The sequence below is a fragment of the Teleopsis dalmanni genome, chromosome X (genome assembly GCF_002237135.1).
Source record: "Teleopsis dalmanni isolate 2A chromosome X, ASM223713v2, whole genome shotgun sequence".
NCBI classification, from domain to species: domain Eukaryota; kingdom Metazoa; phylum Arthropoda; class Insecta; order Diptera; family Diopsidae; genus Teleopsis; species Teleopsis dalmanni.
This window is the reverse complement of record NC_051848.1, coordinates 53,322,800-53,348,782: the sequence shown is the minus strand read 5'-3', so window position 1 is coordinate 53,348,782 and position 25,983 is coordinate 53,322,800. Positions and strand designations below refer to the sequence as shown.

General features: G+C 29.0%; 1 protein-coding gene across 1 annotated transcript in view; it reads left to right on the top strand.

Moving 5' to 3' along the window:
* LOC119688424 (neuroligin-1-like) overlaps positions 1 to 25,983 on the top strand; it is a 26,821-nt gene extending 838 nt beyond the window's left edge. Inside the window, exons 3-9 of the mRNA XM_038103105.1 lie at positions 7,540 to 7,603; positions 13,142 to 13,342; positions 17,678 to 17,875; positions 19,246 to 19,632; positions 20,016 to 20,052; positions 24,941 to 25,153; positions 25,881 to 25,983. Of these exons, the coding sequence (XP_037959033.1) occupies positions 7,540 to 7,603; positions 13,142 to 13,342; positions 17,678 to 17,875; positions 19,246 to 19,632; positions 20,016 to 20,052; positions 24,941 to 25,153; positions 25,881 to 25,983 (1,203 nt within the window). The remainder of the gene's footprint in view (positions 1 to 7,539; positions 7,604 to 13,141; positions 13,343 to 17,677; positions 17,876 to 19,245; positions 19,633 to 20,015; positions 20,053 to 24,940; positions 25,154 to 25,880) is intronic.

The window sequence follows — 25,983 nt, the reverse complement described above, 5'->3', positions numbered from 1 at the left end:
TGGCTTGAATTTAGTCCTAGAAGCGTTAAAAAACTAACTACTTTTAACCTCAGCAATTAACCTCAGAATTATTTCTGTATTGATTTCGGATTATGATTTCTGATTGTTTTAAGTATTATTACCTTTTAATTCACCTATAAGTAGCTGTTCTTTATGTAAATTTCTAGGTGATAATTGGAGTACTTTTACTAAATGCTGTGTGGAGGCTTAGTATCTAAATTCACCAACAACGTCCACATAGTTGTCAGTAGTGGTAGATGTTGCTTTAGTTGTATATAGCATAAAAATAAACTGATGATAATTTTACTGAGAATATTGAGGTTATAGTCATTTGACTTTGAAATATTGAGATAAATAGTAAATAAATAATGTTCAGTGCTAAAAAAAATGTATTTAGAAAAATGATTGTTTCTAAACATAGTTCGATAAATTATAATATCGATTTCAGTACTATTTTGTGTTTTAATAGAATATTTATTGTCTTCAAAGTGGCAAAGTTTTACATAGGAACCCCAACAACAAGAATATGCAATATCTGGCATATACTAGTTAATATTAGTGTAATCAACGAGTGTAACCAATATGAAAAGTTGATATCTTTAAACTTAGTTATCTCGACCAGTAAGCTAAATCGCTATTTATATTGAAAGTCCGTTTTTGAATCGACATGCTTTAGAAATCAAATGCGAATTGATATCTTTTATGAAGATCTTTTTATTTATCTCTTTTTCTTTTTCATGAGCATCATGAACATGGAAGTAACATAAAATTAATCGACTAACCTATAGAGTGTTTTTATAAATTTAAGTTTTAATCAAAGTAAATTATTTGGTTGTATAATTCAAGACAATTGTATGGATACTAGACATGGATTCATCATCTGCACAAAATAATATCACAAAATAATAAATTTAAAGCACATGTTCATATTCTGGAACACTAAGTCTATGTTGTTTTTGATTTGCTTGGCTACTTAAATTTGTATTTCTTATTATTACCATTATTTCTATTCAAATCGGTTTTTTGTCATCAACATAAAAATTCATCTTAATTAATTCAAAAAATAATTACTTCTTGCTACAATATTATAGAATTCTTTTCACCATACTTAATATTGTCACAACGTATTTCCAAGCTCGAAGCATTGCCATTGAAATATCCAACTTCAAGCATTAAATATTGAAAGCGGTGTGGTTCCATAGTTGGGTGCAAATAGTTTCACTTGTGTTTGTCACTGTGTATGAATGAAACTTAAATTATTAATTCTGTGTACAGTTTTATAAATTTGTGAGGAGCTTGTTTCCCTCCATTTCACCTTTCTTTCCTCATTCGCACTTCCGATTTTGTTGCTTAACAACTGTGCCCTTAACCCTAATATCGCATTACCCAGAGCATTTAATTTCTGTCAACTGTTTTGTAAGTTTGTGTGAAATCTCAGCAAATGTTGCCTTAAATGAGACATTTCATTCGGAAATTTCCACATTTCAATCTATTGGCATACATTTCATTTGTTTGGGTGCCGAGCAGGATTTCATTTTAATTTCGAGCTGCCATGCAAGGCGTGCAATAAGGCGTGAATGTAATGAATTCGTTTCGGGTTTCAATTTACCTAACTTTTGTACGTAGTTTGCTTCATGTTGGTTCATATGTTCATAAGTATGCCAGTCTTTAAACCTGACTGACTGTATATCCTTGACTATATGCATAAGAGCTTTTGTGTGAGTTTCTGATTCAAACTAACAGATTTAAACGTACTCGCACACACCACATGACTTTCTAGTGAATTGATATCAATTTACATACAAAGCACACCACTGATTTATTTAAAGAAAAATGCTTTTCAATATATTTATGCCAAAACGGAAGTTAAATGGAAATACATAATAAATGAGTTAGGAAGGAAAGCCGTGCAAAGATTTCTACAATAATTATTTGAATTTATTTGTGGGTATTTTTATAATACGCACATAAATATTAAAATAGAAAATATACACAGTATATATTTGTATTTTAAGTAGTTGTGAGAGAAGTCTCAGATTTCTTTGCATTTCATTTTTTATTGAAAAACAAATTTCTTATTTAAATTTCTATTTTATTTAACAAACGAAATATTTTCTAGTCATTATTTTGGAATATTCACTCCGAAGTTTTCAACATAAAAGATAAAACATAGTACCACGTATTAGTGCACTGAGGCAAGTTGAAAATGCTTCATATAATAAGTTTGTACTTAACAAGAAAATAACTTCCCCTTCTATACTTGATATAGCTATAATAATAATTTTATTTAAAATATATGAAATAAGAAGGCTTTTAAATAAATTTAATTTATTTGCCAACATTTATGAAAGTATTTATACGTTAAAACGTAAAAGCTTCCTTCTTATTTTCTGTTGTAACTTAAATTGTTTGCAAAGTAAATAATATCACAAAACTCCTGACATTTTTCAATTAATATTTAAATATTTTTTGCGAATTCAGTAAAAAGAAATAAAATGTTTAAAGAAAAAAATTTATTAAAAATTTACAACAATTGCCACAATCATCACTTTTAATAAAGTTTATATTTTTTAAATAAATTTTTACTAAAATGAAAACAATGGGTCATCTGACTACTGAGTTATGATAATGTAGTGTTTTCATTTCGGAACCGATATAATTTTCAAAACTGAATGCAAATATTGATTATCCTTATCGTTCATTTCTTAAACATAACTAAAAACAAAAGTTTAGCTGATCTCTGGAGTCAATAACTTCTTCCTATTTTAAACTAAAGATATCTAAACTAAGTCTAAATTTGCTGAGTTATAGTAAAATCACAGTGGAGGGCGTATAGTGAAACAGAAGTCTAGAACATACTAATGTGGTTACCTGCAATGAAGGTTTAATACTAAAGTGTTCTTAACATACATAACAATTGAAGCTAATTAGATATTGTTTCCTCCATAGTAGAGAGATAGTGACTAGAGGCTTTCGTTTCACTCAACACCTTATGAAGAAATTTCTATTATGCATTTTCAGTCTTTTATGTGATTAGTTAATCGCCACTGTTTAAATTATCTTAATCTTTCACGATGTGTGTGCTATGAATACTTTTACAAATCATACATAAAAGCTGGATTCAGATAGTGTATTAAACCTACTGAAAAAACCTGAAAAAATCGCAATCTCTACTTTTCTGAAAAGCGTTTACAATCTAGTCTCTGATTAAATTTTAAAAAAGTATTTATTACAGAAATATGATGATAATAACAGCATAACTTTAACTTGAAATGGTTTTACGGATTGAAAGCACTCCGTATGATTGCTCTTGTGGTTTGTCATGTCACTACATGTGTATATGGATAGAGGCTACCAAGAAAGGTTTATAAAAATTATAAATACTGTATTTTATTCTGACAAATTATCCAATAACTTATTAAATAAACAGTATAAGAATTCAAGCAGGTTCTTAAAAGTTAAAAACAACTTATTTGCTTTATTGGAAATCCATTTTGGATCCGCCTCAATAATAAATTTCGTTCCTATAATATGATGTTAAAACAAAACTAAAAATGTGTCTTAAAAGAACAATAAATTAGTTCTAATTAATTTAAAGAAAATCTTATAAATATTTTATTATAAAAATTCAGAAAATAAAAAAAATATTTGACTAGAAAAATTTATAAAGGAACAATAAGAGTGACAAAAGAAGCGACAAAAGTATAAGATGTAATGAATAATGAAAATCCAACAGAAGTAAAAATAGGAAATGACAGGAACAGAGAAAAAGAAAAGATGGTAGCTTTCATTAAATAACATCAAAAAAGGTATAGTGTCAAGGGTTATAGTTATATACAGTATGCATATAAATTTACACAGTATATTCAAGAACAAAGGAAAAGAGTTGTTAGCGAAATTGAGGAAACAAAAGAGATAATCTTTCCAGTTATTCGGTGAAGTAACCAGAATGCGAAGTGATATCGTATTAAAGACTATTGGAGAAGGTCTGCATATCTTATACAAAAGATAGTAAAATAATAGGAATGTGTAAGAACAATATTAGAGCAGAAATGCTATATACAAACTTTTCACCAAATAATTTCTTAATATTTTGTGCTGATTATAGCTACTTTTCCTCATATTAGATTCTTGTATTTATTTTTACTATCCTTTTAGTACTCTCAGCTAACATTCGGTGCTTCTACTTTTTATCCTGGATTATAGAATTGTTAATTAAAATTATTGTTACTTTTTTTTTTTAATGTTTGTATCTGCGCTAATATTAAAATTTATATTTGATTTATTTATTTTAAACTCATTCTGTAATAAGAACTTTCTATATTTTAGACTTTATTATTATTCATCAATTTCAACAATACTTTTCACTTCCAAAGTATAACAAATGATTGCAATTGGGTTCTCTTGGAAAGTGTATAGAGTAGAGTACTTAAAGACAAAAGACATAACTATATCGTCAACTTTAATTGCTTTCTTTGTTTTAATAATAATTGACAATGACACATTATATAGAAAATATATAATATATATATATAATGTATAAATATATACACATTAAATGTAAATGTAAAGCATTTATTCAAAAGTGAAATGAAAGTGATTTTCTTGATGATTGTGACTAATGACTGCAGTTTGGTACCCTTACATCGGATATACGATAGCAAACTTTTTAAAAGTACAATGGATGATCTGGTTTAACCATATAACACCAAATAATGTTATTCTTTAACATTATACCGTACTAAACTGCAATCTCAATGCCAGCAGACCAAGAAGATAACCGCAGATGCATTAAATTGATGATGCCATCTGTCACGAAAATGTACTGGGAGTAAATAATTGTATGATCACAGTTGTAACATACTTACGGACTTGAACATTAACTATCCGTGACACTGCGTCTATTGCTGGACTATTTTATCTTAAGTGAATAAAGTGTAGTAAACTTTATATAATAAATAAAGTGTAGTATCCATATAAGCGTAGTAAACTTTATTTGATTAAACAAATAAAATTTAATTTAACACATTAGATCTGTAGCCAAAAACTTACTTACCCGAAGCTTTCAGTATTTTAAAAAATTTCTTACTTTATTGATTATAATGCTTTACTGATGAATTTACATATGCACAAATATAGTTCTTTGAATGATTTGCAGAGAGATTTCAGGTTTAAAATTTAAGGAAGTGTAGTGATATGAACTTAGATATAAGAAATTGTTTTTCAATGAAGGAAAAGAGTATGTGTGACGCACATATAACCCTATTTGAGTGGAAATACCCCATTTTCAATTTTTCTGCGCATAAAAACTATACAGTGTTTTTATAAGAAAATATTTCAATAAAATTCAATATTTTTAATTGAATGCAACTGTTTGTAATCTATATTTGAAATCTGCTATTATCAAACTTAATGAACTTAATGCCGATTTAAGATAGTTTTACTGTTTGACGATTTGTTTCGTATAAGGAGAATTTTTCATGATCTTAGTAAACGATAAGTAATTTTTTCGAAAAGGTGTCAGGTGTAGATTAAAATACATTTAAAGCTAACAAAAGGCAACGCAATATGTAATGAGTTAGCGCTTCAGACCATTAGATTTCCACATGCTAACAAAAAATTTAGAAAGGTCGCTTAAATAATATGGTATATAGGAATGTAATTAAACATTCCAAAGGAAGATATAATGCATAAATTAGAAATAGAACATAGGGAAAAGTGAATTTGAAACTGTTTATAAAACATTAATAAATTCGATTTCTTTTATGATGTCGCCCAATGCAGTAATCATTCTTTCAATTCATTTATTTCACTCTTAAGATTGAAGTATATTTAGAGATATAAAATTTCATATAAATAAAAGAAATTTAAATGTTCAAATAAATTTCTCTTTAATCGCATTTAATACACTTATGGTTATTTCCTTCAAAATTACAGTTTGTGTTGGAATACCCGTTATAAAAATTACTTAAAAACGCATAATTCTTATACAAATACGAATATTTTATAAATGTACTGAGTTTATAAATTTATACAAAAATAACATTATTCAGAATGATTAACATAGATATGAAAAACACATAAAAACATATTTAAATACGCCAGTGCGAATAATTGTGCCAGTTTTGGGCATGTGTTCATATGCGAAACACGTAAAATATTTGAAATTTTATTTATTAGCTTTCTAACCTAATCTTGCACTACAAAGCATGAATTTTATGCGAGTTTTTGGATTTACCAAAACGAGGATTTTCACTTAAATTCATAAAATAAAAATAAATATTTTGGAGCTGCCAGTTAATCAAATAAGCAAATATAGTATTTTAAATGGAAACGAGCAAATGCGTAAAATTATATAATACGAGTATATATAATTTAATTTTATTAAAATTTAATTAAGCAGGATTTAGAAGCATTAGGCTAGTACGAAGACTTAAAGAGATTAGAATTATTTTTACTGGGATAATAAATTTGTACGTGACCTGTGATATCATATTGTTTCTGCTTTCAATATTTTCTTCCACAATTATCACTCTAATGTAGTGTATGAGATTCAATGTCGAAAATACTCATCAAGCGAAAAAAAACCACAACACGTTGTGAATGACTTGAAACAACGAGGATTCAAAATCCGTGTTATGACTATCGTCAATTACCACATAGCGTTCTGGATGGTGCATAATTTAACCATCGACGTTTTCGGCTTTTAGTTTATGCGTACATGTTTAATTTTTTTACATTTATATGTATGCTCATTTATATGACGGCATGATTAATTTATAATTTAAAAGATAACTTAGAAGCTGTAACCAGTAAAAGCCTGAAGCCTTGAATATCACAGAAAACTGCTCAAAACATCAATCTTACTTTCAATCCAGGCAGGTGTAAAGCCCTGTTCTTTGCAAACATTTACATTTAGCCATTTACATATATAAGTTTGCATAGATATGCATTATTATTTATTTTGGGTTATATAAAACGCTTCCACAATTTTTGTCACTTGATGGTGTTAGTACCCATACATTTGGCAGCATTAATCTGATCAGCCCAAACATATACCTGTATGAAAGGGAACTATTTTTTTTATGAAGGCAGTTATATAACTTACAACTACTATAAAAAGTTATATTGATTTAAAAATAAATATTCTATACATCTTCATTACTTTAAAAATATGCACGTCATAAAATTATTTTCAAATCGTTGTTCCCATTGCGAATAAGGTATCCTTAAAACATATGTTATAAATGCACCAGTTATTTGTATCACATTATAACTCGTTACTTCACGAGTAACGAATAATGAACAAACCGAATTATTGTATTTGGAAGCCAAATAATTCCAAATTAAACGATGGCAACTGAATTTAGGCAACCATGGTAGTCCACTAATCACAAAAATAAACGGCATTAAAGAAATATCAAATTTCCATTCAAATTAAATTTTCAATTCATTGCCAATATCATTCAAATGTTCCTCCCGGAGTATATTACAGTTCTTAATAATTTTGAACTAATTTTCTATAACTTACCTACATAGACTGGCAATAGTCCAGTCATAACATGTTTTTTTTCAAAGCGTTGGAAGATTGACAGTATTCCACGTAAGGTAGACCTTTCCTTTAACCTCACAAAAAGTTCAATTAGTGACACGTCATGTGAACTTAATGGCGTGATAGACAATTCCTCCAATCCCCAGGTATGACATTTGCAATTTTTTATTATCAGCGTATAATATCGATATTTTAAACAAAATATTCGATTTTGAATTAATTTATTTGATGGCGATTAAATTTAGACAATCATAGTAATGGTTTATGGGTTAGGCTAAGGCCTTTCAGCACTGCAACCAGATTGATCTATTGTGCACTAAAATAGCATTTAATACCCAATGGTTTAAGATAGTTAAAATATACATAGAATTTTTGGGAGTTTGCATGTATAACCCGAAACTCATTAACATAAATGCAGTTCTTATAGCATTTTTCACCTAATTAGTCCTTTACCCAAAAAGTATAGAATTTTGCAACAGAGCATGTGCTCATATATACTATGTGGTACTCTAATGCACTGATATTGAGAATTACTGATATCTAAATGAAGCATATATTTTTATTTATTTATTTCGTATATACGCATTTGTATTGTTTTAACGGTTTATATTAAGAACTTCGATTAACTTGAATAAACTTTTTTTCAAAATTAATTATGACTAAATATAGTTTCAGACTTTAATAATGAAATTAACTAAATTAAGCATTTAAACTTGCTTTTCAACGACTCATTAATTCAAGTTTCGTTGCTGAGTAACTTCAGAAACTTTTTAATTTACTTATGAGCCACAATTGCTCCAAACCAACTCGAGTTTTAGTGATATTTGCTAAAGCAAAGTCGAAGGCAAACAAAGCGTAATAAAATAAAGTAATAGATTGAGTGTTGTGGGGGAAAACTGTAGAGAGTAGAAGAAGTGAAAAGGAAAATAAACTTAAAAACAAATCAGAGTAATTTTCTTGTGTAACCCACAAAACATGCAAACACCATTTAAAACTTTCAACTTTTGTCATTTTACAAGTTAAGCACATGCGTTGCTGCCAATTTTTATTTATATTCCTCCTTTCACATCCTTTTTGCCAAAGGAACCCGAACCCAAACTCAACTCGAAAACCTAAACAAGACAACTCATTCAATGTACAATGATTTCAACGAAGCGAAGTGCGGGTGAGTGTATAAATGCTACTGTCAACGATAAAAACTTGTAAATAGTTTTTACAACAACATTTTATGTATAGTTTCTTTGCCATTTCCGGTTGCCGCATGCCACACGCCGCATGCCGCATGCGATACAAAGAAAATTCACTGAACATAAGTAAACGGAAACCAGCGAACTTTTAATGCCGCAAATTGTCTTATGTGCCCTTGTTAATCAGTTGTTAAATTCTACACAAGCAAGGATGCGATTGCCGCAAGTCTATGTGGGGTTCGAATATATAAGGATTTGTCTGTTTTTAGTGGGTTTGTTAATGTTTAGCCCAGTAGAAGTTCTTCACGTGCACACAGAGTTGGAGACAATAGGAAAACAAAGTGAAGGAAGCACTTAAATGAAGCTAATACGTAATCATGTTTACTTAATTTATATTACTTGAATTATTGTGAAAGTTTGAATGAAAAACTGAAAACTTAAAGTTCACAAATGTAGTTAAGATATTACAATAAATACATTAGCAGCAAATAAAAAACTTAAAAAAAATGTAGAAGATAATTCCAACGAGTGAAATTTTAACGAAAATGCCAAAAACAGAGTTCTAACAGGGAGTAAGTCTAGATGCATTGAGGTGCAGCTATATTGAATCTATATTATCGGATATCGGAACTAATTGCAAAGGTGGTTCAAATTCACTTTATCAGGAATATACTTAGTAATCTATTGAAATCGATACCAAGTTGTACATGAATTGAATTGATTTTGAACCCTTGTCGATATTTCGTTTCTAGTTTATGTGCTTCCATTAGTTTGAAATGAAAATAAAGAGAACTTCAAAATAAGTTTAGTAAAAGAAGTGTTTGATCCATATATTTAAAATCCTTCAAAAGATTTAAGAGTAGGTAGGGGATGTGTCACAATTGTCATTGTAATATATTTAAAAAGAAAGAAATTCATTTAACTTTCTTCTGGCAACCCCAAATGATATATCTTAAGATTATAATCATATTTTCAAGAAAATGCTAAATCAGTTGCCAATTCATACAACAGTAAATGATAGACTGTAAGAAACTGTCAACAGTCATAGTAGTAAAACAAAATATATATCTATCGTCATAACCAACAAATATATTTTAAATATTTTAGAGAAAAACTTCGGAAGGGTTTCATTTAAGAAATCCGAATAGCCAGTTTAACCTAAAAGAACGGAATCATACACATAAATAAATTACTCCAACTGGGAGTTATAATTGAATGCAAGTTCAGTTATTTACAATTAAAAAGAAACGGTCGGAAGCGTTAAACCCAATGAAACAAAAAATTATGGCTTACTCAATTACAATTAATATTATTAATAATATTTATAAGACTATTAATAAAGATTAGTTACCTCATTTGATGTTAAACTAACATCAATGGACACTAGCATGGGCGTAGGCAAAGGAGACGCATATGACACTTTATTATACGGAGATGCTTTCACATTATTATACGGTGAAAGCATTATTTTCGAATAAAATTGAGATCGTGCCGTTATGACACAAACATGAGTATTGTAGCCAAGAAGAACTTATGGGGCAAATCTAACTTTAAATAAGTGGCAAAAGAATCTTTATTTACTAAGCTGTATAATAGATGAATTGACTTAATCTGGGACCCCCAAATATGTAAGGAAACCACTTTTGCAATTATTTAGCAAGGAAGCTTAAATTGATACTATTATTATGTAATATGACATTTTTTTATTTCTCATACTGAAGTCATAAATTCGTAAATTTGTAATGATTTTATATATTTTGTATTTCACTCTTTTACCGCAACTCAGTCCACATTCCTGACTGCGTCCATGAACATATATCATATATACTTTAAATTATTTAAATCTGTATTTAGAATTTATTTTTTACTTTAAAACATAATTTTTAATACATTAAACGATTTACTGGTACAATAAATTATTAAATCAAATGGATATTTAATATATATTTATTTTTGGCGATTGTTTTCACACAAGCATCATAAATTAAATAAATAAATATTTCAGTTAACTTCAAACAGATTCTGGCTGATATGGCTTTTCTGAGGGTTAGGGCACAGTACTCTTCTTTTTCTCATAAAAATCAAGGAGAACCAGAACAAAAGATATTACTGGGATAATCACTTGTCACTGATTGGAGCCTATAACAATAGGAAATACCAAAATTGAATGGACTTATCAAAAGAAAAATTTGGAATCCTCGTCACAACCTTTAACAAGATACTGGTTACTAAAACAAAACATTACTAGAATCGACATCTATATGGTTACATACTGCAGGTCCTGCAAAGAGAGCGAAGAGTCATCCACACATATGCTATTAGAATGCCTTGCGCTAGTGTACACACAGAATACACTTCTGGAAATGTACTTATATCCTTACGGAAGAGGCAATGAAACTCTATAAAGTAATACTTTTTATCGACGCAACAGGGCTTAGAAACTTAGTCTAAGCCCAAAAGGGGCACAATAGACCCGATGGTCATAGTGCAACATCCCCTCTGAGTAATAATAATAATAAATACGAGAAAAATAACAAAAAACCAAAGTAATGACCACGGTTTTCGTTGGAAGTTCAATTATCCGAAAATCGGAATGTGTTACAGCAAGAATTATGCAATAAAAACCATCTCTTAATATATCAGACCTTGCAACTTTTGCCTATAGTTAAATGGATATCGGGAATATAAACAGATAGTGAACTGCATCTGTTGGAATTCTATAACTTTATTATTCTTTGACTTCGAGCTACATTAGTTTCTAACATTGACTGTAGAATGTACATATGTACATAGAAATCTAAACCTATTAGCAACCTAAACATTATTATTATTAACTTTGTAATGATCAACAACAATATTATCGTTGCTATTATTATTACTGACACAATTAACTTCCTGATTGGCATGACCTACACATAACAAGAATAGATCTTCGAAACTTATTAACAGGGACTGCGTGAATACTGCAAGGTTTACTGCAGTTCTTTTTTGTTACTAGTGTCTAGGAACACAAGTACTGAAAGTACGTATTCCTTTTAGAACTCTTTATAGGAATTATGGAGATCTACAGGAAGATAAAACGATTAAATATTTTTTCAGTGACTACCCAGCTTTGGCTTAAAGACGAAACTGGTTTTTAGGGAAGTACTTTTTTGACAGTTTGTCATGATAAAAAATCTGTTTAGTTACTTAAATTCAATATACTTATTTCGTTTTTATATTATTTTTATCTCTAAAAGTTTATTATGAGAAATGTGACAGAAGAATGCTGAAAAATCGCTAATTATGGTTAGCGAAAGAATACCTGCTAAACTGCCGCTGCAACCTCAATTACCTTAGGAGTAAAAATTTTTTGTAATATAAGATCAAGTGATGAAAAATATTCAAATTTTTATTATTTTATTTCCCTAGCCTCTTCCTTATATTCACTTCCTAAAGGAATAATATTAAAATATATGAAAACGTAAATAAAGCTTAATAACCTCACGTAATAAGATTTACTTATTTATACAATTTATTTTATACAACATCCAATTATATTAAAGCTGTCTATCAAACTCCCTTTGACTCAGCAATACTTGCATGTATATTGAAATTGACACAACAAAAATAGTACAAGCATTTTTAATGCATTATAAAAACTAAAGTTGAAGTTAATTTCTGTTTTGCTATTCCGCTTGAAGGATATCCAACAAACAACTTCATCGATAAAAAGAACAAAACAGCAATAAAAATAGGAATAAAAATCATGATAAAAGCCTATCACACAAAACAACGGAAGCAACTTAAAACTGCTGTTGAAGTATATATGGGCTTATAAAATTTTATAGATAATAGACAAGCATGCAAGTCTTTAATGCGACTCTCATGATAGACATAAGCCCATAAAAGTATATCATTGCCAGACAAATGTACATTTCATTGGACAACTCAAATGCTCGAGCATTGATAAATGGCATAAAATCTATCAATGCTTATTGAGATGCTAAGATATTGATAGGCAGAGATTGCCTATCGGAAAGTGCTGCTGGTTGAAAATGTTCTATGGTAAGAGACAGGAAGTAAAGTTAGGGAAATGATTTTGATTGCATATTTTAATTGCTTTTAGAAATAAATTCATTTATTTTTTTATGTTATGTGGGTTGTCAGCTCTTTAATGAAACAAATAAACTAACACATCGTCTACATGAAATAATTGTTAAGAAAATTGCTTCGATTGTATAGAAAAATAAACAATAATAAACAGAATTTAGCAATCCATATAATAAAAATTAATTGAAATAAAATATAGAAATTGAAGCTTTAAAAATTGTTTAAGTATTTAATAAAAATTTTAAATTCTGCACTTACCATTTCTTATTTTCGCCCAAACTAAGAAAATTCTCTTCATGCTTTTTTACAGTTGGCTCACGTGATGGTTCCAGCAGTGGGAGCAATAGCGGCAACAGCGGCACAACGAGTGGTCAGCAGAAATATCCTGTGCTGGTATTCGTGCATGGCGAGTCATATGAATGGAACAGCGGCAATCCATACGATGGCTCCGTGTTAGCAAGCTTTGGTCAAATACTTGTGGTTACCATCAATTACAGACTGGGCGTGTTAGGTAAGCCAACATTGGTTGCATGAAAATTTAGAGAAAGTAATAAAAAAAAAGTGTTACAAAACTGTATAAAATAAAATTAACAAAAATATATATAACTAATTGCAAGAACTAAAAATTACAAAAACTGAAAAACTGGAAAACTGGAAAAGTTCGTATGCTATTAATTGCTTATAATTTCTATGCTGAATTTTAAAATGAATTTCTTTAATTAGTGCTGACAGTTTAACCCAGTTTCTGATCTGGCCATTTGAAAAAAAAAGTCTTGTCAATTAAATGTTTTCTGTTTTTTTCTGGCTTAGAGCGTGGTCAGTTAGCATTTCGGTTTTTCTAGGATACGAACGTGCACAAAACCTATGCTCACTCATATGTGCATTTGGACGTGCATTTGCACATGCACCAGCTTCCGTCTACCTCGTTGCACACATAAAAAAGGTTTAATTTTATTTTTGCCACAAAAGCATCGTTCCGAATTTTAAACGCTCAGAAATCGCATGAACATTTTTTCATAGAAAATTCGAAAAAGCCAAAATTTTAACTTTTTAGCATGCTGTGGCTTTGGCATATGTGGGCATATTGGGTACCCAATATTTTTTAAGAAGGCGAAATTAAATTCAAATTGCTGAGCAATTTTTTCCGAGTTATTCGTGCAGTTGCGCTTTTGTGTTGAAATTAGAATTTAGTAAAATTAAACGTTACCAAAAATAATTATGCAAATAAAACATATAAACGTAATTGAATAAAAAAATAAAACTTAACTTTAGAGTGAATAAAGTTTGGATTAAATTTTTTATAACATTTTACAATGAGGGTGATTCAATTGCATTTAATGTAAAAAATAACGACATCGTGAAATGACACATAAGGATAGCGAAAACTTCATATCCTTATATCGATATGTTCTTCATGTTTATATGAAAAGAATTAAGTTCTTGTTGTTAATAATAATTAAAATTAGAGTAGTGATAGAAACATAAGTAATATATCATATGTACCTTTTAAACATTATTTGAGATTTGTTTTATTTTTGATTTAATTATTTAAGTTTTACACTGGGTCTACCCTGTCTCAAAATTCAATCCATAGCTTAATAGTAATTGTTTATATTTCTCATATAAACAGCAATATAATCAAACGAGCAAAATCAATCAGTGATAATGATTGATTTTAGTAAGTAATGTTCAGACAGCTAAATTTTCTTAATTTCGAAAAATGAAATTAAGTCAAATTAAGTGAGCATGTCTAAATTTTCTTTTAAATTTAGGCAATACTGTTGTGACCCTCTGCGTAACATGCATTTTCGGCATAGCCCTAAAGAGCAAATTTTGCCGTGCCCAAGACACTCTGCATAACATGGCCCTTAGTAATTTGTGTATTTTATGAGTAAATTTTTGTTTTTTATGTGAATTTGTCCAGCACAATCACATAAAAATACGTGGTTTTTTAGTTTAGATGCAAAAAAAGTGTCAAATTAATAGTTAAAGATCGAAATTGACATTATGACATGACACTCTGTACATGCCTTTTGGTCAATACGAAAAAGAGCGTAACATTGCACTGATCATTCGTTAAATGACTGTCTATAAGACGTGTTCCTAACACTTCACCAGCTTTACAAATAAAAGTGGTTTTTAGAATACGTCTTAATTAATTGTCTTAGTGCATATTATTAGAGATCTTTTCATATTTGTTATTTTTATTACTTTATTTAACATTATACTTCAATCACAGATCGTACCATCACTATTTAGACATTGATGGAGTTTTGACTGAGCTGTTTTTTTTTAAATATTCTTTTTTTTTGATTAGTTTAATTTATTTAAAAAACATTTATTAGCTGACAATTATATTGAAATTTTTCTACCTGGCTATCGAACTCTATTATCTATTCTTCTTTTTGTTGCTTACATTGCAGTTTAAAATAATCTTTCTAAATAACAATATATCAACATCTGCTACTGATTACTGTACTGAAAGGGATGGAGGTGTGCTGATGACTGGAAAATGTTTTAAATTGACCTAGAAAACTTATTATTACTTATTATTAAATACGTTAATCGATTTATTAAGTAAAATTACTTAATTTATTAAATCTATAGAAAAATTCCAGTAATTTCTCATAAATAGGTTAGCCATTAGTGAATTGAACGGATTCACAAGAAATTCCCATACTTATTTCAAATTTTTTGCTATCCTAAACTCATTGTTATCAGTATATTACCAAAACATCTCATAGTATATTTAGATTTTTGGTTAAAATAAATGATTCAGTTCTTCTGTTACTGTGTTTTACCTTCACCTCTTTGAGATATTAAAGTTGCCAGTTAAGTTGTTGCTTATATGAGTATTCCCAAAGTGTGTTCTCAAATTACTCGACGATGTTGTTAAATAGGTCATCTATTCTGTTACAAAAATAACCACTTCCAACTTATAGAGCCAAAGTAACAACATACAACACTGAACATACTCACGAGCATGCAAATGTATAATTATAATTTATAATGTGAGCGATATAAAATTATTTACGTTAGGACGGTTTGACAATTTCTGGTCATAGCGCACAACCTCGCCGCCACAACCTCTTCATTTTGGTTAAACGCAAAACATAAACAGTCGAAAATGTACATAATCAAAACGGTTTGTTTAGGTTTATATAGTGAATGGTTTTAATGTATGTATGAGTGTGTAAATATGTGATATGTAAATTAATGCACACATGGCATCATATGTGGAGAATTCACTGGAGTGGCTATTTGCCTAATAATTGAAACTGCACTACGGCCATTTCCATAGGTTGTGATTTCAGTGTGGTGCACAGTAAATGCGGTGCACTTCCCTTCAGCACCAAGGCATCTAGGCAAATTGACAAAAACGCTACGTTCACGAATTTTAAACCGAAGTTGGTATGTTATCGTTAGTTAATTTGTTTATGGACAGTGACACTAAAGATTAGCACACTGATTGAATAATCAATGCACAATTCAATTAGTAACCAAGTTAAAATTCATATTTTATAGATAGACAACGAATTGCATAGGCCGAGTTTGCTGATTTTTTAGTGATTTTAGCGTAGGAAATTGCATTCTATTGACCACGTTCAAATTTCAATAACTTAATAAAATGACAAAATAGATTTTAATTAATATATTCATGTGGAAATAAGAGATAAGCTCATATTTTTAATAAAATTATCTTCATTTTAAAAACGATATCCATTTTCGTGTACATGCGCGCCAACACAAATGAGAATATATGTATTTGAATATTAAGCTAAGACACCTACAAGCAATTATCTTATGTACTGATATTATATCATATCATATCATAGAAGAAAGAAAACTACTCAAAGTTTTAATACTGTAATACAACTTAACCTTTCTAAGATTCTATACAATTAATATTATTATTATAAATACAAATGAAAATCATATATTATATGAAAAGTCGCCGTGTTTAAATTTGACAAATCACTTCATTTCAAAAGCCTATTTCATTATTTTGTCTTACGTATATTGAAATAATAGGGCAGTTCACGATCTTGTTGCGTCGTTGCAAATACAAAAGAAATATCTGTTAAAAAATCAAAAAGCATTGAAAACACATTCCCAAAACCTTCGCACTTGCAAAACCAAAAGTGTACGAGTATCGCGTTTACGAATAAATTAATATCTCAAGACCCTATTGTGAATGACTGTGGTCTTTTTTTTGTGATTAGTAGCACTTCTTTGACAGCTTGTGAAAGAGCAACTGTTTTGGCATTGTAATATTATAATACAATACTTTTATTGTCATCAAATCTCTTGTGGGGATCCTGTATTACTCTGCATAATTTAAAATTAACAAATGTCGGTCGTCTTTCAAAGGTGGTACGAATAGCTAAATGGAACATATCTAGTTAAGGAGCTAGTTAGTTTAATCTGAACTAACATGTATATAGATAAAGAAATATATTTGTATATGTATTTATTACACATCACTTTATTTTAACATATCACTTAATTCCGGAAACCTATTCCATTTATTATGTTATATTATCTTAAATTAGTGTCTCATAAATATGACTCATCGGCATAATATCAAAGAGTAACGCAGATTTTGGAGTCAATTAATAAATTTAGATGGCATGCACATATCACTATATATTACAACAATATTTATAAAGTGAAGCGTTTCGATTGAAAGTCATTCTGCAATAAAGAAACATCCAAAAATCATATGCCAGTTATACAAACTCATTAATTTTCAAATAAAACATATTCCCAATAACTTATATTTATTACTTATATCAAACAATTTGCATATATCTCTAATTTTTTTATATTAATTTTTTTCCAATAGGTTTTCTAAATGCCAACACTGACCGCTATTCGAAACTGCCAGCAAATTATGGTTTAATGGATATCATTGCTGCCTTGCATTGGCTTAAAGAAAATATTGCAGCTTTTGGTGGTGATCCAATGAGTATAACACTTGCGGGACATGGTACAGGAGCTGCTTGTGTGCATTTCTTAATTTCATCTATGGCAGTGCCGGAAGGTAAGTTTAGATATTAGACTTTATTAAATTTTAATTATTATTCTAAACAGTGTAGAAAAATTTCAAAATCTAATAAAAAATACTGTAATTAACTGATATAGACTTATTTATATTAGAAGTATCTTCAAAAGTTTCCGAGCATTAAATTGAACTAGTTTTCAAGTTAAGTGATTAGCTGAGAATAATGAGAATTAATATATAATCATGCAAATACTTATGCAGGTATAATAAGCTCAGTGAAAGACATTAGTTATTAAATAAATAAATTTTAGTGTGAACATATTGTATAACAAAAAGTATACATGATAAGTTTTTAAGTTCGTTACATTATTCCACAGTCTAAGAAACTAAAAAGTTATCCATCATTTTTTCTAATAATCACTCCCTGAAACGAATTATAAATTATCCGTTTTTAATAAAATAAAGTAGTAAATAGCTTGCTTTACAGACAAATTACAAGATAATGAATCAAAATAAATTATATTTCTTGTAATAAATGAAATTATTATTATTGATAGAATAATATTTTGTACATAGTAATTTCCTTTTGAATAGCTTTTTTATAAATTAAATGCTTATGCTGCATTTATTGCTAGAATAAGTTCATAGTTAGTAAAAATATGTTTTCGAACAACCAATTCATTGATAGTTCAATTGTTTTTATAAGCCAAACTATAGAGATGTATTCCCACTACTAAACGAATATATGAGCAAATAAAACTAGTGCGAAAAAAAATCAAAGAAATAAATATAAAAAATTATTCAAATCAGTTATTATAGAAATATTAATATCACAAGCTATAACTCTAAAATAAACAGAGTTAATAAATAAAAAAAATATGCTCCTAAGTACCTTATAGTATATACTCATTTCAACGAATACCTGATTAACTAACTTTCGATGAACAAACGATCAAATACTTCCTAATAACAGCCTAAACAAAACTAAACGGTACATATAAAATGCATTCAAACTAGCAAAAGGTCTTCACTTTATATTTTACTTTATAATACAGTTCACTATATATAAACTATAAAAAATGATTCAGAAACACAACATTTAAATAAGTTCATACAGATACTATTATGTCAAAATGTAGTCCTTCGTTCAAAATTTGCGTTATAAAAAACAATTAAACGCGGAATTGTGGACTTATTGCATTAAGTCCACTGAGTAAATACATCAATATTTACTCAAATTTAGTATCGTAAAAATGTATACATCGATTTTTATGGGTGAAAAAATTAATAATATTAAAACGAAAAATAAATAAAATTAAAAAAAATATGAATGTTATATTACATGAAAATGTATATTAAATAAATAAATTAAAGAATATAATTATATATATAAATGGCTCTTATTTTAGGTCTACTCTTTAATCGTGCAATACTTATGTCGGGCTCTGGTTTAGCACCATGGTCACTTGTTAGCAATCCAGCCAAGTATGCTGCCATAGTTGCACATCATGTAAATTGTGCACCCGATTTACCGCATGGACATCTCATGAAATGTTTACGCGACAGAACCCTCGAGCAGCTATTAAGTGTGCCCATACGTCAACCAGAGTTTGGTTTTGCATTCGGTCCCAGCATAGATGGTGTTGTAATTGATGGCGGTGATTATGTGCCACCAGCGCCAGGCTCAGCAGCTGCACAAGCACAAGCCTCAACAGCTGCTGGTAGTGGCTTAGGTGGTGGTGCTGGTATAGCAGCAGCTGGTGGCTGGGGCACACCAGGGCAACTAGAGAATATTGGTAAGTTATTGTTGCTGTGGAAATGTCAATATTTTCACTAATGTAATTAAATTGCCATTAGTTTTAATTTTGTATAAATTGACAGTCATGCATTTAAATATACATTAATATGTTTAGTCGTATCTGTGTATAACTATCTGTATGTAAACTTTATATATGTATACGTATTGTACTGTAATATATCAACATTGTTCAACATTTCAATACTGTTCTATGTCTTTATATATCCCAACCATAACAACTTCCTACTCGATGATTTTACTGCTGCTGCTGCTGCTGCTACTGACGTTGTTACAACTTTACTCATGGATTCTTACATACTAACTATGCACAATCTTATAAATACCCACCTCGACATCGAATTTTCATCTTAATTAATTCAGTATTAATGAGGAAAACAGCCATTAACAAGTTGTCAAGGTATGTATAAGTAGTACAGACTCCTCGCTGGCACTGCATGTTATCTGAAAGTTCGCCTTGTACGCCATTGTAGCGATATAAGTTTAATTTACACGCAAGCGAAAAAGTTAGTAAACAATGGCGAAAATTGTAACTTTACTTCCCAAAGTTTTGAAGAGTTATAATTACAAATTTGTTTAATATGCAATTGATAGGATAAAAATTTTAATTTTTTTTAAATTAAAAGATATCATAATTTTAGTTAACACACCAAAAACTTTATGATTTTTAATTAAAGCAGTTGCACGTATTCGTGTCGTACAGATACTTTAAGTGGCTTATCCCATTTATCTTAAGTACATATTCGTTACCATTAAGTAGAGCAGTTCCGTGGATTTTAAATCGATTCAAACACACTTCATTCATACTCGTATCCTGAGCTGAGCATGTGTGTCACCTGCTACAGTTCGCCAGCGCTGAATTGTGCGTGTATGTTGCTTTTTAACACTCTCGTGCAGCACTAATTAATGTAATGTAAAACCCTGAATCAGCCTATGCGGCGTGATTTGTAGCAAAAAACTCACATACAAATGGTGTAAATGTCAGTATTTAATCTTGAATCTAACACGACGAAAGTTTAAAATTAATATTTATTTATAATCTCATATTTTTTTCTTTTTTGAAATACACTAGTACTCTCTCCATATTTGGTTTAATGCAAATATTTCACGCTTGTATGGTTAATTAAATGTTTGTATGTTTGCATATGCGTTAGAGACTGTTTTTGCAGCTTATGCCGCACTAATTACAGTTGCAAATATGCTTAATAAGTATATAACTTGCATATTTTATTAACATTACATACATCCCTCCAGATATTGGTTCGCCTTTATTACAACGCTAATATATAACATCCTTTGCACTTACAAAAGTGCGGTTGTCAATACTGGGGGCGTGTTTATATATAATGTGTTTGTAATCGCTTCTTAATCTGTAGCTGTTTGCATATAATTATCGTGATTTGTTAGTTAAGGTGATAGCATTTTAATATGTGATTAGCACGATATTAGCAAGGCTTAAATAATTGATGTTAAATAGTTTTCGAATGACAAGATTTTCCGGTTCAGAAACTCTAATTTTTAAGTATATTAAACGTAAAATAGCATATTAGTTTGGTGTAAAGTAATATTCATTTATCTCATTCATATTTAAATATGAATATTAAATTTACAGCAAATCCATTTAGAGGTTTTCATAAAAGTTTTTAAGTAAACATTATATAAATGTATAATAATACAAGCACTGCGTTTATTGAGAATACATATATTATTTAACCTGACAAGAAGCATAAAAACATTATGATATCGTAAGCAATAATGTGATAATTATTATGGCAATTAAAGTAAGCATAATTGCAGTAATGTATTGCTCACTAAATTTAATATAGAATAAGACATGTCGTAAAAAATTCTTTGTTCGTTGTGTAATTATTGTTAGGTTTGAACTATCGTCATTTAACAGACTATAACAGACAATTTAAGAATCATTTAAACTTTCTTATGTTTAAGTTTAATATAACAATTCAATGCATACTCAGTACTTGTAAAACATTAATGCTTAAAACCGTTAATTGTTATATTCTATAAGTAGGCATTAAATTATAATTAAAGCTAATTATACAATAAATTAACAAAAAAGAAAAGAAAAGAAATGAAGTATATTAGGCTCCCAGTTAAACGTATGTCCAATATTATGAACCATCTCAATAGCCAACGATAAAATATTTGCAAATAATAAATATTCCAAAAATAATTGTTACAATTAAAATGTATTCGAAACATCGAAAAGCCTTGACATTACATCTTTCATTCTATCATTTTACCGAGTGTTTACTGCACTATAATTTGATATATATATACTTTTGTTGAATATGGTTTTTTTACTTCCATAGTCAAGATTATTTACGAGTATAACATTTAACCTTTTGTGAAATTTTTTTTTTATTTTCTTCACATTGATAATATGTTCGGCAGTCAGTTGATTATAACTAGTTTTAAAGATATGTTCAACACCAAGCAACGTTTACATCTTCCCAATCATGCACACTTTTAATATCTGTTCCGAAATTCTTTAGATCCTTATTGTAGTCATTCTTATTTTTTCTCACTTAATAATGTAGTTTAAATTCTGCTTATGAGTCGACACTTTAGCTATGATCCATATAAGAATTGTGGAGTTCAAAGTTGCGTTTCCTCGACTCGTATTTTTTGTTCTTATATTACTGTTGTAAAGAATGAACTATAATATGCTGATTATTAAGGAAGAAATATAAAGACGCATGTTCTTCCAGGGTATACTCCGGAGGAGTGGTTATATGTTATTTACACAGAAAATTGATAAAAGGATTATTATGAAAATGAAAATTAGAAATTTCAGTTAATTTTTATTTAACTAAGACAAATGCGTTTCCAATATAAACGAACATCTACATTACATACAACTAATGATATATCATTAAAACTAGGACTTAAAAAAATAGGAATTAATTCATACAATAATAGCCAAATACCTTTAAATAAATTAATCTGTACGTATAGTCTTTTTTAAGTAAGCTTAGATATAAACTACTTTTATCTTTATTTTCTTTTTCATACTCTCATTGTCCATATCTCACAACTTCTGTTTAAGTCATTGACTTATCTTAAATAAGATTTATGTACATATGGTGTCTTCTACATACTTTAATTACTGACAATGTTGCCATACATTTTACGTTCATTTTACGTAAATTTTTTGTCTAATAATTACTATTCCAAACAACTTCGTCCTGTATGCAAATAATGAAAAATGGCATATTTGAAATTCATTCCATGTAAGTTGAGAAACTAAAGTTGACTTCAATTTGCGAGCAATCCGCACATCTCCTTAAACATATAAATTCATCGAGTTCACTGAACTATCATGTATGTTCCTACAATTCTACTCTTTTTTTGTTTTTCATCAAGTACAATATGTTCCATGGGAAAAGTTTTGTACTCATATGAAAAAGTTTGAAGTATTTTGTTTCAATAAGTTATCTGCATGGATTTAAAATGCTGAACACTGCCAAAAAGTTTGTTCTACAATTTAAAATGCACTCATAATAAACATACAATATTTGTTTTATGTGCTCTCGCTTAGTGTTTTCAAATGAATTTAATAAAAATCTGCATTTTATGCATTGAAGTACTTGAGAAACTTCTGATTTATTAAGTATCTCATCACGTGAATGAGATATTTCGTTGCAAGAGAGTAGATATTATGACCGAATCGAGTTAAGTTCCATTTTTGATATGACATACTTTAAAAATGAAAAACTGAGATAGATTTTTTGATACTTATTGATATTTTATTCCCTTTTAGTTTGGATTTGTAAAAAATATTTAAATCTTAGAAAATACTCGCCATAACTTTTATTTCACCTCAAACAATGCTTGTACTTCAAACTGCTGACAACAAACGTTCACAGAATATAATCCTATTTCAGTCTTGTTGAAAACATGCAACTGACCAACACTATTTGATTACTGAATATCAATTTAAAAATAAAATTTTGCTTTTTCCATAAATTTCGAATGTTGAAACTAATACCCTCAAATAAGATATTAGTGCATTTGTTGAATTCTTAAAAAAAGTAATATTTATTTGTTAAGTTGTAAAAGCCTGAACAATAAAAAATTATGTGATTGTGTTAACAAAATTAGTGTCAATAAAAATATATGCTATTTTACAAATGCCAAGCAATAAGTCTTTTGATTACCTCGTTTCTCTTGGGTTCCGTTTGGGCACTGTAAAACAATAATTTTTTTATTTTGACTCGGAAAGAAGCTTTGAAAAAAAAAGTATGCTCTGTGTTTTTATCAGACAATCATGGTAGTGGTTAAATATAAGGTTTCAACTTCGTTTAGTACCTCAATATAAGGTAGCTCTAACTTAATACATCGCAATGGCAGATGCACAAACTTCTTTAGCAATAATATCAGTCCTCTTGTATTAGTGAAACCCTGAAACTTTTGGGTTCCATGTAGACACTTCAAAGTCACGATTTTTGCTTATTAATCTAGTAAGAGATTTTGAAAAATTCCCCTCTGAGACTTGCTCAAGCGATCATATGTAATACTGATCAAACATAAGCTTTTAACCGCATTTAGTGCCGCAGTGTCAATGGAAACGCATGATTCTTTTTAGGATTATTCGATAATTCATAAAAGAGTGTTTGGAGTTTTGAGTTTTTAATTCGAAAAATTGCATTTCCAAGAAATTCTTATAAAATTGTACTTCTTTTCCAAAACTTATGTGTTCTTTGCATTATATTTTTTTTTTTTGTAAATTTAAATAAATTTCATTTCCTATTCAAAGTAAAAAATGCATTTCCAAGAAATTCTTATAAAATTGTACTTCTTTTCCAAAACTTATATGTTCTTTGCGAATTTTTTTTTTTTTGTTTTTTTTTTTTTTTTAAATTTAAATAAATTTCATTTCCTATTTAAAGTAAATACATTTTGCATTGAATATATTCAATACTATTACATATAGCAATCAACTCCTGCAGCGGTGATGCTCTTAGTTGATTTAATTAATAACCTGCTGATTTCCATTTTTGATTTCCATCCTTCTGTACCAACATTTGTTGAAATCACAATTTTCAATTTATCTACTTCTTTACGAGCGACAAATGTATTTTCTGATTCCCTTTTCTACCAAGATATTGTATTACAAAAAGCAAAAAAAAACAAATTGCATTAAGAAGTGAGAAAGTTGTGAATTTAATTTTCTTTTCATTTTCACGTACCTTATGAAAAACATTCATGTAAATTTCAGAGATTTTCTTCTCTTTGACTCATTTTATCATTTTGATTTCCTTACGCAGATATGACCTTATGGCTGGTGTCACACGTGCTGAGGCGTTTTTTTCCTTCAATTCCGGTGACGTGCAATACGGCATTGAGGCGGATCGACGCTCCAAGATTTTAAAAGCTTACGTACGTAATACATACACGTATCATCTGAATGAGATATTCGCAACAATTGTAAATGAGTACACAGATTGGGAAAGACCAGTACAGCATCCGATTAATATAAGGTAAGTACGATTTATGCTCATATATCTTTTACCAACATAATACGTACTACTCACATACGCTTAAGTAAATTTAAGTGCCTTTAAGCATATGCAAATGAGCCATTTTATGTGCAAATCAGTGAAGAAAAAATCGGTACGGAAAACGGAAAATATAAAATTTTATTTTGTTTCAAGCCATTACTTTTACAAAATAATCTACTATTAAAAGTACTGCTATCGGTGAATTTGTGTTAAAATTTCATGCTACTTAAAATGCGATATGCAATGTTCTCAATACAATAAAAATGTGAAATGAAAAGTAAATGCCAAAAATAAAACAAAAATATCAAGAAAAAAAATTTATATAAATATATATATCTATATTCAATATATATCTACATTCAGTCATAAATAAAATAAAAAATGCTTTACAAAATAAAACATTCATTAGCGCTTCATTATTTAAATCATGTTAAAGTACCGCTAAATAAAGTTAATGCCATACACACACACTCGCACACAAATACACACAGATACAATACTCAATACAGTATTTACAATACTCAAATACGCACCGCATATCCCATTTGAATTGAGAAAGAAAAAGGCGGCTTCCTGTGTGGAAGTCAATATTCAATACGAAATATTTGTGCGGCTTCGAGGAGGATTTCGCTCCCAAATGCAAAATTCTGAAATATAATTATGATTTATAGGAAAATTAAAATGATATGAAATGTAATTTGTAAAGAAAAGGAAGTGTAATCGACTACACCGAAGCAAATGAAGTGTATTTAAGCAAATCTGCAGGAGTACAAACAACGACAGATGCAACAAAAGATACATTTAAGTAA